The 13441-nt window shown below is 55.0% G+C and overlaps 2 protein-coding genes across 18 annotated transcripts in view; one reads left to right on the top strand and one right to left on the bottom strand.

Moving 5' to 3' along the window:
• Window positions 1-5127, bottom strand: part of Ak8 (adenylate kinase 8) — a 143642-nt gene extending 138515 nt beyond the window's left edge. For all 7 annotated transcript variants that reach the window (XR_015439728.1, XM_087182702.1, XM_021261814.2 and 4 more), the window contains exons 1-2: window positions 4949-5127; window positions 2594-2678 (exon numbers count right to left, since the gene is read on the bottom strand). Coding sequence is in view for 6 of the 7 variants with exons in the window: in XM_087182702.1 (XP_087038828.1) it covers window positions 2594-2678; window positions 4949-5032 (169 nt within the window). In the remaining variant the exon portion in view is untranslated. The remainder of the gene's footprint in view (window positions 1-2593; window positions 2679-4948) is intronic.
• Spaca9 (sperm acrosome associated 9) lies at window positions 4569-13083 on the top strand. Of its 11 annotated transcripts, none has more exons than XM_021261822.2 (5): window positions 5145-5559; window positions 5769-6100; window positions 8913-9093; window positions 11346-11548; window positions 12109-12986. In XM_021261822.2, the coding sequence occupies exons 3-5, from the start codon at window positions 8944-8946 to the stop codon at window positions 12422-12424; spliced, it is 669 nt and encodes a 222-aa protein (XP_021117481.2). In that variant the 5' UTR covers window positions 5145-5559; window positions 5769-6100; window positions 8913-8943; the 3' UTR covers window positions 12425-12986. The 11 variants fall into 11 exon arrangements, with proteins under 11 accessions (XP_021117482.2, XP_021117481.2, XP_021117478.2 ...); XM_013073625.3 differs by lacking the exon at window positions 5769-6100 and adding an exon at window positions 12993-13083 and having other exon boundaries at window positions 5153-5708; window positions 12109-12256; XM_087182705.1 differs by lacking the exon at window positions 5769-6100 and adding an exon at window positions 12993-13083 and having other exon boundaries at window positions 5154-5559; window positions 12109-12256.
• The last annotated feature ends 358 nt before the right edge of the window (window positions 13084-13441 follow it).

Genomic DNA, 13441 nt, shown 5'->3' with positions numbered 1-13441 from the left:
ATGAGGGCAGCCTGGAGAAAGTCAGCTCTGTGCCTGAGCCGGAGGAGGGGACGGAGTGCTGTCCGGTAGTTCCATTAAAAATGGCTCACGGTCAGAAGAATTCCAGGTCCTTTCTGCCTAGAACAAAGCATTGGACGGGACGAGGCAAAAACGGTGCCAAAGTTTATTTGAAAAATGTGAATGGGGTATGGGAAAAACTAGCTCTGCAGAGCTAATTGGGCTGAACAAATGAAAGGATAAAAGGAAAAATAAAAGTGCACCCTGGCAGGAGACGCAGGAAGGGCTCCCGGAGGACTCACGGGAGTGGGCAGCCCGAGACAGATGACTCGGCTCTTTTATGCTGCCCACATCTCCTGAGAGCCCGCGAGAAGTTCCAGGGCACCTGGGAGTTATTTGGTGCTGTCTGGGATCTTGTACCTGACAAGTCCCGCTCATTTCCCATGTCAGCTTTGCCAGCCCTATCTCCTGTCTCAAAAGGGACCATCACGGAGGGAGGGGACAGCTGTCCAGCAACATCAGCTGCACCACAGCCAAGCCAGACTGAGGATGTTCCAGCTTAACTATCTTAGTGCAGGCGGTGGTCCGACACTGAAACTGCCATCTGCAGACAGTAGCAAGGATGCAAAGTGAAGAGAAGATGGATTCTACTGCAAATTTCAGGCTCTTGAATTTCGAGGCTGGGGGCCTAGTGACGCCTGTGCTCCCAGCACTCAGGAGGCTGAGGCAGGAGGATCCACCACACATTCGGGGCCAGCCTGGGATAAACAGTGAGTTCAAGGCCAGCCTGGACTACATAGTGAGACCCTGTCTCGAAAAACCAACCAACCAACCAACCAAGAAATCAGTCAATCAATAGCAGGGCACATATGTCCCAGGCAGGATCTGCAGACCAATAGCAGAAAGAGGTAGTACAACCCCAAGTGTTCATCATCAAGCACAATTTATAATTTAGAAAAATCTGGGGGACAGATATGATCAAAATAGTATGCATGTATGAAAATACCACATCGGAACCAAGCATCTTGTGAAATCAATAGAAAGGATATTTAAATGCAACATTTTCATTAAGCTCTTCAGCAGAAAGCCCCACATCCCCTTTCAGGAGACCCCTGGCTCCCACAGGAGCATTAGGGGCTTGTCATTCCCTGGGCAGTCACTGACTGGCTACCCTGGAGCAGGCCAGGCCTCCGCGGCCTGCATTTCCGTCCACTGTACACACCCACCTTACAGATGAGGAGACTGAAGCCAAGAGAGGGCGCAGATCTCACTGTCCTGTCGCACGCACTCTGAAGCCCGAGGGCTGCGGCTCCAGTGTGGGCTCCAGGCCTGCTCCCTTCACTTCTACTTTGGCTTTGCTCATATTTCACTTTCTCCTTTCCTTTACAGGTACTTTTGCTTTTTTCGCTTTTTTGATTTCACTTTCCTCTGCTTCCCTGTATCTGTGGTGGTGGTGGCAGGAGAGAGTGAGCACTTCCTCCTGCACTTGGATCTTGAGTCTGCAGCAGTGAGGACTACTGGAGGGAAGGGGAGGATTAACACCTACCCTGCAGGGCAGGTTGGGGGCAGAAGCTCTCACCTGCGGCCGTAATAACAGATCCCTAAGGAGGATCACAGCTCTCCTCTCCTGCTTGTATCAGCTCTGAACGGACCTCAGTGGACCAGGAAATGCCCAACTCAGCCATTCCTGCCTAAGTGGAGACTCAGGAACGGGCACTGTTGGGCTCACCTTGAACCCCCTGTGTAGGTCCATGCAGTGGCCCTGGAACCGAAGCAGCCCCTCACTCCAGTGCACCAACGTCAGGCCCCAGATCCCCAGGACCAGTGTTAGCAGGGAGCTGGGTGCATCTACAGGTCTGCTGCCTCCTCCTTATCTTTTTCCTTTAAACAACTTGGTGTGAACCCCACCAGAGGGGATCTAAGGCCTCTACACCTCTGGGCCACACCAAGCACTAACTCTCTTGTGTGCAGGGAGTGCCCTAGAGCAGCTAATGTCCAGCAGAAGAAACATTGAAGCTCTGCCAGCTCACCCAGGACCAGAATGAGCCTCCACTTGGTAAATGACCCATCCTGGGATGGAGCGAAGGGCATTGCTGGCTGTGGTCCCCCCTTCTCCCACCCCTCTCCTCCCAGTTCAGTGCTCTGGCCCTGGGTCTGGCCAGTCTGCACAGGGCTGAGGTTTGGGGAGCTCTGGAACTCATTAGCAGGCACCGATAATGAGACCATCAGAAAAGCCCAAGTGCTTGCCTGTCGAGGTAGACCAGAAACCCAACTTATACCTGACAAGTGGAGTGATCAGAGGGCTTAAACCCAACAGGCGACATCAGCTAGGGCAGGCGGAAGCATTAATAATTGATTCTGTGGGCCATTCTGAGGTTTGCATTTTAATAACTTGGCGAGAGAATTTTTATTAGTTGTGCTCCAAAAGAAACGATGGCATTTTTCAATTAACCACTTCAAGTTGTCAACGCCCGTCCCTGCCCTGCTCTGACACAGGTCGGACAGAGGGTGGGGTAGGATCCTTGGAGAAAAAGAGGTGGGAGAGGGGAGGAGGATGAGGAAGGGAAGAGGAGAGGACCGTGAACAGGAAGCTCACCATGATCGTTGTCTCGATGCAAGTGCTCGATCATGAAGGGGATGGGATCCTGCGGCTGGTGGATCAGGAGCTGCTCCAGCATGCTCTGCGGACACAGGACAGGCACCCAGGTGGTGAGCACCTGCCCCTGGCTGCCTGCCGTGGATGCCAGCTCTAGGCCTGCCCCGTCTGCTGCACCCCACCAAAGATACCTTCCACCTGGGACCCAGCGCCCAGCACAGCTGGCGCCTGCTGGGGTCTCCACGAGCAGAGGGATGAGGGGCCATGCCCCTGGCTCACAGCAGGCATCCCCGAGGCCCTCTCCCTGGTCCCTTTGGTACTGCCCTCTGTCCACCTCCTGCGTCACCAACCCTCCCCTCGGCCTGGACTGCGTCTTCCTCATTCTTTTTCTGGCTAACCTCCCCTGGGTCTGTGGTCTCCATAGGAACGTGCCTTTCTGATCACCTGTATCAGGGAAATGGCCTATCTGTCCTGCGCCCTTGCACACCCCTGCTGTGTGCCCCTGCTCCTTGCTTTGCATTGTCCCTGCTTGCCCAAATGCCACCCTCCACCCCAAGCAAGTCAGGTTCCGTAGGCCTCACTGTCAGCCTGGACACCCTGGCACCGAGGGCCGACACAGTCATAGCAGGTGCCCAGAGCAGGACATGGCCATGGGACTGCCAGAGGGGCAGAAGATGACCACCCAAACTTTGAAGCAGTACTGGGATCTGGCCGTTTAACCTGACTGAGCACACCTATCAAGGGCAAGCAAGTGGGAAGGCACCAAGAGATGATGTGTTACACACATGCACCGGCTCCCCACAGTGAATGAGATCAGTACGTACTTGAAACATGGACTAGGTTTTTAAAAAGGGAAAGCAGCTGGCACAGGGATGGACTGAGTAGCTGAGAGGAGCTGGGATGGAGGGCAGAGGGAGCGTGGGGCAGAAAAAAGAACACTGGCCTGCAAGAAGTCCTAGTTCGGCCCCTCTCCACTCTCACCAGCAAGTCCCCTCCCTGTGAGGCCTCAGTTTCCCTGCCTGCTCAATGGCATGGCTGGAATAAATCCATGAGTGTCTGGTCATTTGAGAGATGCAGATGAAAAGAACACTGAGATTCCACCTCACTCCAGAAAGAATGGCTGCTATCAAGAAATGAGCCAATAACAAATGCTGGCGGGGCTGTGGGGAAAGAGGAACCCTGCTCCACTGCTGGTGGGATCTGGCCATTAGGAGTGTAGACTGGTGCAACCAAATGAACCAAATGGGGCGAAATGAAGCTAATTTTTATAAAGCGAGTTGATTCCAAGAAATGATTAAGTTCAAATGGAAGTGTGGTAGTGGTTATGTGAATCTCCACAGCTGATAAAATCCACAGGACTACAAAAACGAGTGCAGGTGAAAATGAATGAAATCCAAATAAGGCCTGAGGTCTAGATAATAGTATGTAAGCACATGGCTTTCCATCGCTTTCCCGGTTGTGAGGATGTACTCATGTTATGTCAGATGTCATCGCTGGAGGAACCTGGGAAATGGGGAGACCAGAACGCCACACTATTTCTGTAACCTCTGAGTCTAAAATTATTTAAAAATACAATGTGTTAAAAAATGGAGATAGAAGCCAGGTGTGGTAACACAAGCCTGTAATCCTGGCCCTGAGAAGCGGAGGCAGGAGGGTCATGGGGCCGAAGCCTGCCTGGGCTAGACAGCAAGTTCCAGGCCAGACTAAACTACACTGTGCGGGCCCAAACCCGGAATGGGAACACCCAAATGACAAAGGACCGGAAATAGGGCAGTCCCTCCATCGGTCACAGGAGAGGACACACCAGGTTCTCTACAGCAGACCACTACCCCTGGGAAGCCCTCCAGCCACCCCCCAGCTGGCCACTCCAGCAGTTTTAGGACTCTGTACAGTTGTCACTTTCCAAGGGAACCATATTGGCTGGTGGCTCTGGTCACAGCGTCACACAACACAGGTGGCTCCGGCAGGTGCCTCGGGATGGGGTGAACTGGGAGAAGCAGACCAAAATTCTGGAAACCGAGCTCCAACTTCTTTCCCCCTCAGAATTTAGGAGGCCAAGACTTCTTCCAGCCCAGTTCCCGAAAGCCTCAACCTCCAGCGGTTGCAGAAGGGAAAGGTGGGACACAGCCTGGGACCCAGGGGCTTTGGGGGCTGCCGGGACCGCCTGGCCGTGAGGAGGCGGGGCCGAGGGGAAAGTGTTGTGGGGATGCCACCGGCACTTCACAGGTGGCACCACCTCCTGGCCTGGCGGTAGGCAAGACCCGAGGGCGACTTCAGGTTCCCCTCCGGATCCGGGTGACACGGTGGGCTGCCTCGCCGCGCACCCCGACCCCGTGTGGAGGTGCCCCAGATCACCTGCATTAACTCGAAGATGTGGTTCGCCTCCCCATACTGGGGCATCTCTGCGGGGATGCGGTGAGGGGCCGAGGTCGCATCCATGTTGGCGACCTTTCGCCGCACGTTGGCAACCGGGTTGCTAGGGCGCCGCGCAGGCGCGTCATCAGCGTGCGACCCGGGCCCCCGCCCCGTCCCGGGCCCCGCCCCTGGGCGTGTCCTCCCCCGCTGGCCTCCCTGCCCAGCTGCGCCCCTCGGCCGGATCCCTTTCCAGCCCATCAGGTTGCTCCTGGCTGGGCTTCCAGGATCAGAGGGGCCCCTTGGGCAGAGATCCCCGACGACACTGCTTTCTGGGCCTCAGTTTTCCCTCAACTTTCAAATGAAGATGGTGAAATGGAGGCGCCCACCCTTTGGAGAGCGGCGTCCCAGGAAGGCGGGGCTACGGCTCAGGGGTGGGGCAGGGAGGCCACGTGACCCGGTTGCTATGGCACCGCGGTCACAATCAGGCCCAAGGCCCCCCTGAGGCGACCCCACCCCAGCCCTGGCGCCCCTCGTCCAGGTACCCCCTCCAGGGCTCCAGTCACGCGGCTGCGGACGCTCTGGGAGCCGAGGGCGTTGCAGGACGAGCGAGGGTAAAGAGGGGTGAGGACCCCAGAACGGGCAGCGGCTGCGAGGACGGCTGGGGCGAGGGGCTCCCGGAGCGGTGGGTGTGAACGCATCAGGCCCACTGTCGGTGTTCATCTTCCCAGCAGCCTGGTGAAACAGGCATCTGTTCCCATGGGTGAGACGGGAATTTGGAGATCAGAGGCTGAAGGTAGCTGGCTACCTCTTTCCTCCCCAGCTGTTGGTCACAGTCACGGAGCGTGAGAATCAGCAGGGCCCTGGCCCATTCTACAGATGTATAAACGGAGGCCCAGAAAGGGGAAGAGTCACGCTCAGGGTCACCCACTAAGTCAGAGGAGGCAGGGCTGGAACTAAGCGCCCAGACCCCAGCCCAGAGACACCCTGAATCACAAAGCCAGGGCCTGAGCCTTCCCCCAAACTGCTTCCTCAAAGCGCTCAAGCCCTGGACAGCATGTCAGACTCGACTGCAAAGGCAGCTGGGGACGAAAAGGAAACTGACTCCCCTGAACAGAAAACACAACTACCAAGCCTGCAATTTGCACCGGAGAGGTTTGGTTTGCTTTCTGGACATTTCTGAAATGACTTGCCTTTCTCCTCATTTATTTTAAGCCCTAGGCACTTTTCATACCATGATTTAATCTTCTTTAGCAGCCTAGGAAAATACAAATCAATTAAAGCCTAAAATCTATCGGGTAATCAGTTTTCCTCCTTCCTCCCCCACATGGAGAGGTGCCTGTACCCTTGTGCCTTTCATCCCCACTAATTTGGCGGCAGAGGCTTGCCTTCGAGGGCCGATCACTTTGGATAGCTTATTACAGCCTCTATCGTGACATTCCTGGTGTGCGTGTCACAAGTTGCTAGGATCAAGAACTGAGTCAGTTTTCCTCTTAGGGGCTCTTGGGGCCACCAGCCAAGGTAGCACTGTATCCTTGGAGAACTGGGCAGCCCCAGGGAGCCCCAAGAGGGTGGCAGGGAGGGGGACACGAAAGGCAGCCTTCTGGGTGCGAGTCCTCACAGCTGTGGGGTGGGGAAAGGTCCAGACCTTAGAGCGCGCAGACCTGGGAAGGAGTGAGGCAGCCTTCAGACCCTTGGTATTTCCCCCACCTGCCCCCACCAGTCATCTGGTATCTGGCCTGTTTGTCTCTAAGGAACAGCGGGGAGGGACTGAGGAGGGAGGGAGGCAGAAGAAAAGGAGGAGAGAAGGACGGTGGAGAGGAATGGAGGGAACCAAGCTGAGAGCCCAGACTGGAAACTCGGGCAGGGCTGGTGAGGAGTCCAGGCTTGCCCACTCCCCAGCTGCTTGCTTTCTCCTTCCTGGTCTGTCTCTCGGGACAACGCTGGTCTCTCGTTCAAGGCTGTGGTGAGGACTCGAGATAAAGCATGCCCAGGGCTTCCCTAGAGTCCCAGGTGGTGACCAGCTGTTCTCAGGACAGGGTCAGTGCCCAGCATCAGCCCAGGATCTTGTGGAGGGCTCAAGCCCGCTGTGGATCCCCTGCATGGCTCACACCCTCGCCCCGCAGACCCCCCTCTCACAGACTGCATGGTCCTTCCTTCCCTGTGTCCACCCTCTCCTGCTTCCTGTCCTCTTAGCTCCGCTCTGATCTCCGCTCTTAAAGATGAGTTCCTCCAGGACAGGGCTTGCCTTTGTCCACTCCCTCGAATGTGCAGTTTAAGTACAGAAAGCTCTGATGGCTTCCATAGCAGCACGCTGGACTCTGAGCTCTGGAGCTCACACCTTCTGCCTGTCTTTTCATGTAACGCTCACCCCAAGGCCAGGCAGCTGATGCTGCTGTCTCCTGACTGCACTTAGGACACAGGCTCGGTGACATCCTAAGGCTGACACAAAGAGGTGGACCCATGATTTGAACCTAGGCCCATGTGACTCCAGACCCACCTCAACCACTGCCAACCACAGCTTGGAGCATTATGGGCAAAGCCAGGCCAAGCGGGCACACTGCATCTCCCTCAAAACCCACCTCTGTGCCACTGGGGCTTCAGCCTGAGTTATGTGTGAGCTTTGGGCTGGATCAGAGTGAGGCAAGTGAGGGTCACTAGAAATCTCAATAATCAGGGTGATATTTGATGATCTTGATTTATTTAGAATAAGATATCAAAAATGTAAATAAAGGGCCGGGGATTTAGCTCAGTGGTTCCACCACCTGCCTCACAAGCTAAGGACCCGAGTTCGATCCCCCGTACCAAAAAAAAAAAAAAATGTAAATAAAGACAGGATCATTATTTTTAATTTTCCCTTTTGCCACTGGCTCCCATATGGCCAGGCACAGCACTAAATCAATTCTTCTTTGAAAAAATTCTGTTACTTTGTTCTCTGTGGACATTTTTGTGTTAACTTTTTAAAAAACTATCTCTCTCTGCTGAGGTTTGGGTGTCCTCCTAAATCCTGCCCCGCCCCGATTCTGCTCTATGGGGAAGGGGCCAAGGACAGGACAGGTGCCCACTTCAGGTGGGGTGCTGAGGGCGGAAGGTCGAGGATAAAGGAGGCTGCTGCCCACCTGGCCCAGCCCTGGGCCAGGCTCACCTGCTCCCAGCTGTTGACAGGTACAGTGCATGCTCTTAAATCTGCAGCAGGCCCATTCAGGTTCGGGTTCATGGGGTGCGATTTTGAAGCCACTCCTTGGCTCTGCATCCAGCTCCGTCCCACTAAGTGGCCTCTCCCTGGGCCTCTGGTCCCCCTGAAGCCAAGGGGAGTTGGCCTGCAGAGGTCCCTTCCATATATCCATGGCTGAGAGTGTTTTGCACAAGCTTAGAGCTGGGAGACTTGTGTCTTCTCACACTGGACAACTGAGTGCTTACTCGTCCCCCTGCTTGGCCTGTGGGAAGAATTCCCACATGTTCCAGCAGCTGCAGAAGAGCACATATTCTAAAATCCAAACATGAATGCTGCTGGTTTGACATGCAATTTGAACTCCCTCGATTCCAGGTTCTGTTTACATCATGAGGCGGCGCTCTAGGCTGTGAGTGTGCATGTGTGTGTGTGTGTGTGTGTATTTGTGCGCGCGCACGCGCACCTGTGCGCTTATACCTCCAATGTGGCGAAACAGGACCAGGGAAACTGTCCAGCGCTGAAGGAAGAAGCCACATTCCATAGCAGCCTGGAGGGTACATGGACAAGGGGCAGGCTCGCACTGTCGCAGGCAGCCTGGCATCCCCAGCGTGCACCACTCAGATCGGATGAATTCAGTTCCTGCCCCTCGGGGCTGTGGTGAGATGCCAGCCGAGCACAGTGCTGCATGCACAGAGCCATGGCTCGCCTCCTTCTCCTCCTCCTCCTCCTCCTCCTCCAGAGCTGCTCCACGTTTCGGGCTCTGGGACCTCATGGCTTTCTTCTTCCTCTTCGTAGATCCCTCGTGTCCCCCAAGTGACCACTGACGATGTCGATGAATGAAGTCAAAGAGTCGCTCCGCAGTGTGGAGCAGAAGTACAAGCTCTTCCAGCAGCAGCAGTTCACCTTCATTGCAGCCCTGGAGCACTGCAGGGAGAATGCGCACGACAAGATCCGGCCCATCTCCAGCATTGGACAGGTGGTGCCCTGGTAGGGGGCTGGTGTGCAGGTCAGGGGGGCCTCACCCAGCCCAGTACCCTTGAAGGAAAGATGAAACAGAGGCCTGGGGTTGGGGATACATCGGTGCCACAGTGCTTCAGACCCTGATGAATGAAGTGAGTCCTTCATTTATCCCCCACCGGATATGTGAGTGGATAACACACATGTGAAAATCGAGCTCAAGACTCAGCCAGGGTCTAACTGCCTGCTACCTCTGAGGCCTGAGGCCAGCAAGGTTATATCACTGAGCCTCAGTTTTCTCATATGTTATTCCAGGAAAGCATCCATGGAAATCTCTCGGCCCAGGGTTGCCCATACTAAGCACTCATGTGTCCTGTGTCATCTGCCATCTCAGCTTCCGGCTGAGCCTGGGGATGCACTGGGGCCTGGGGGGACGTGGTGCCTGTCACCAGATTCTTCTGGGGACTGAGAAATTGCAGCAGGCCAAGCCCACTGTCATGGCTTTGATGGACCTTTCTATTTGACCCCGTCTCCTTGAGGATTAGCAGTTGTCCATGTTTACTCCGCAGGACTTGGAGGCCTTTCAGGAAGTTAGGGTCCTGAGTCACTGTGCAGTTAGGACCACACGCAGGGGCCAGATCCTTGGACCTAACAGATGCCACTGCACAGTCAGCTCACTGAAGGGAACCACCCACAGAGAGGGTCAGGGCTCAGAGCTATGTAGGAGAAATGGCCGTGGAGAACAGGCAACCCTTGCTGGCAGCATCCTTAAAAGTTTCTTTTCCTAATCCTGGTAACATTTCCCTCCCTTTTTCAACTTAAAAAATGCTAAATCTGGGGCCAGGGATTTAGCTCAGTGGTTCGGCCACCTGCCTTGCAAGCGAAGGGTCCTGAGTTCAATCCCCAGTACATTAAATAAAAAAAAAAAAGCTAAATGTACATGCAGAAAAGGAACATCTGCGCAAGTTCACCTGGACGCACTGGTTAGTAGTGTGGAACCCACTGGCCCGTGTGACCACCCTGAACTGTCTGAACGTCGCTTGCTGTGTCCCTGGGAGCTTGGCCTTCCAAGGGTGCTGGGCAGGTTTTCAGCCTCCAAAAGTCGTTGCGAGTCCCAGGCACTTCAGCACCCCTTGGTGACCCCTGGCCTGGTGTTCTGATCCCCACCTGCCACCACTAAGCCAAGGGCAGACACCCAGGCACCCAGTGACCCAGCTCTGGGTGGCTGCAGGTACCCAGGCAGGTGTGTGGCCAGAAGCCTCTCCACCACGCTTGGGAGGAAGCCCTTCAGACCACTGGGGAAGACATCCCTTAGCCACAGGGAAGCCTGTTTAGACAGGAAGTTTTGGGTGCCAGGGAGGCAGGTGACACCCCTGCACCATCAGACTGGAGAGAACTAACTGGCTGTGAAATACACGGGTCAGTTCATGGGACCCAGACCCAAGCCAGGTCCTACCCAGGAGATTAGGCCTCGCGTCCTGGCCCCACCTCAGACACAGGTACTGGGTGGTCTCCGGCAAGTGGAGAAAGATGACCCAGGATCTCGACCCTCACCAGGAAAAAGATTTGAGAGTACGAGAATCGGTATTCTTAGCCCCTTGTATGGCTTCTTTTAGAAAGGTTTTCATACTTCTTAAACATATTCACATGGGGTTTTAAAGTGTTTTGGCATTTAAGCTCCTGACCCTCCAAGAGTTGATACTGACTGTGGGGTGCAGGAGAGGCCACATTTTATTGTTCTCATGTGGATTATCATTTTCCTGGATTCCCTTTACCCACCTGTCCCTCCTCCGTTCTCTATAAACACAGTACATCTAAACCCCAAAGGATCCCCACTTCTTCCGTTTCCTCCTCAGTGGGGCGACCCTGGCCACAGTTCTCAGGAAAGTCCTGTGTGGAACTATGGCATGGAGGTCAGGCCCAGGCCCCTTCTGACTTGGGTGGTGGCTGGCTTGGTGCTGGGGAATGGGGGTGCGGAAGGGGCCTGGAGGGTCCTTGAGCTAGGAAGCTACTTCCATGGGGCACTGACCGGCATATTCCATCCCTCTGAACCTCCACTATTCAGAGTATTTATCTTCAAAATGAGGAATTAAAACAGTCCTACCCACTTGTGGGTAAGGAGTGAAACCAGGCCAGGAAAACATTTTGACAGCATCTGGGACACTGAAGGACATTGGCTGTGTGTCATGGTCTACACATGAAGCTGGAGGGAATGGGGTGCTGCTGACCTGGGGGTGCCTCTCCCTGCTCACATCATGCCGGGCTTTGCAGGTGCAGAGCTACATGGAACACCACTGCTACAACTCTACGGACCGGCGGATCCTGCTCATGTTCCTGGACATCTGTTCGGAGCTGAACAGGCTCTGCCAGCACTTCGAGGCCGTGCACTCTGGCACCCCGGTCACCAACAACCTCCTGGAGAAATGCAAAACCCTGGTCAGCCAAAGCAATGACCTGAGCAGCCTGAGAGCCAAGTAAGTCTCCCAGACCCTGCTGGAGAGGCTTTGCTGTGTGGGGAACCTGTAGGGAGGGCCAGTGACCCGGAGCTGGGTGTGGGGCCTGTGCTACTGTTCAGACTCGGGGAATCCTAGTCCCCGCCAATGTACTGCAATGACGCTGACTCCGCAAAACTGTAGGCACAAAGTGTCTCGCTGGACTTAGCACCAGGCCCAGGGAGAAAGGCTTACACAAGAGCTGCTCCCAGGAGCTTACGAAGGTCCTCACAGGGACACAAAGAAATGGGGCCCAGGGCCAACCCCACGGGCGGCAGCACTGCCATGGTGGATCCTGCCCCCAACCCCGGGGAACACAGTGCCCAAGTCTCGGTAGTGTGTTTTGAAAAGATGACAGGAATCCCTCAGCCCCTAATCCAGGCTCCCCTAACCACAGGTCAGTGGTCCACAGCTCCTACCTTTCCCATCAGAAATACCCAGGGCACTCAGCACCAACCCTGTGGAACCGGAACCTGTGCACAGCAGTTCTCAAAGCTTTTGGGGTGACTGTTGGGCTCACCACCGCCCTGGCCGTCCTGCAGGTACCCTCATGGTGTGGTGAACCACCTCAGCTGTGACGAAGCCAGGAACCACTATGGGGGCGTGGTCAGCCTCATCCCCCTGGTCCTGGACACCGTGAAAGAATGGATCGCCCACTCGGAGAAGCTGCCCCGCAAGGCGCTGCAGCATGTGAGTGTGCCCCCAGCTCACCAGAAAGCCACTGGGGCAGCCACTCAACCTCTGCCTTGGCTAAGAAAACTCAAGTGTAGGCAACTTGGGAAAGACAACCTCAGACCTAGGGGGAAAGACAAAGGACATTCCAAACCCCCCTGGAGGCCACCTGGTGGGAAACTGTAACCCAGGGCCAGGGACCTGCTGCACTTTGGGTGCTGTTTAATCAGTTTCGTTCAAACTGGTTGACCCATTCTTGCTGGTACTCCCAGTCCCTGCCGTGAACCCTGAAGGGGGCCAATACACTGCTGAGAATCTATCTTCTCGCTTTCACTTCTAACTCTTTGATTCCAATCTCTATGGTATGGATGAGGATCCCCACTTAACAAACTCCCCAAACAGTGTGGTGTTGGTAGTGGGTGTCCAGAGGAGGGGCACTGAACCAGCGCCCACCAGTGTACCTGGGCTGCTCCAGCTGTGGCGCCTGGGCAGTGAGGAGAGGCCTGAGCTCTCTGTAGGACAGAGTTGCTCCTGCTGCCCAATGGGAGCTCAAGGGTCAGGCTGTGTTCAGAACAAAGGGGATGAACCCAAACATCCCTCTCCTTTACTTGGAAAAAGGAGGCCATGACAGAAGCTGAAGAACTCTATTCTGTGGCTCTTGAGCAAGCACTGTTAAGGCCTGGACACTGTAAAATGTGTCCCTGGCTTCTGAGTGTGAGGAAGTCACGCTGACTGTTGGTTTTTCCCTTCGCAGGGTATGACTTAGCTTCTGTATTGTTGCTTCCTCGGGGGGAGACAGTCAAGAATAAAGTGTTCTACCACCTTTCTGCCTGGCTTGCTTTCCTGGGGTTTAGTCCTGAAAGAAAACCCGTGTTTCTCCTAAGACATCCAAGTTCACACAGGTGAAGTTCCTCAGAGACAAGGGACAAGTGTACACTCATCTCCAGAAAAGGACCGAAAAGGTTCATGCTGCAGGGCCAAGGCCAGGCTGCAGACGCCAAGGGTGGAAAGTAGCTCCTTGTCTAGTGAGAAAACCTGAAATTTTCAGACAGATCCCAAACTGCCACTTCTGAGTTTGTCTCCCAGGAGCTGCCTCTGCCACTAAGATGGGCAGAGCAGCACTGAGCTCCAGGGGCAGCTCAGCCGAGGCACGCGCCTGACAGCCCCACTGTGACACACTCCTCTTCCCCATTTGTCAGGCTG

This window comes from Heterocephalus glaber, unplaced genomic scaffold, assembly GCF_053883595.1.
Source record: "Heterocephalus glaber isolate CG9 unplaced genomic scaffold, H.glaber_assembly_v1.0 deba00001479, whole genome shotgun sequence".
NCBI classification, from domain to species: domain Eukaryota; kingdom Metazoa; phylum Chordata; class Mammalia; order Rodentia; family Bathyergidae; genus Heterocephalus; species Heterocephalus glaber.
This window is presented reverse-complemented; position numbering and strand designations above follow the sequence as displayed.

What these genes read in the sequence shown, in the direction of transcription:
- Spaca9 (XM_021261823.2), top strand. Translation starts at nt 8,944, where the DNA reads ATGTCGATGAATGAAGTCAAAGAGTCGCTCCGCAGTGTGGAGCAGAAG. An exon ending in CCATCTCCAGCATTGGACAG is followed by an intron (nt 9,094 to 11,345) that starts GTGGTGCCCTGG and finishes CGGGCTTTGCAG; the next exon opens with GTGCAGAGCTACATGGAACA. An exon ending in CTGAGCAGCCTGAGAGCCAA is followed by an intron (nt 11,549 to 12,108) that starts GTAAGTCTCCCA and finishes GCCGTCCTGCAG; the next exon opens with GTACCCTCATGGTGTGGTGA.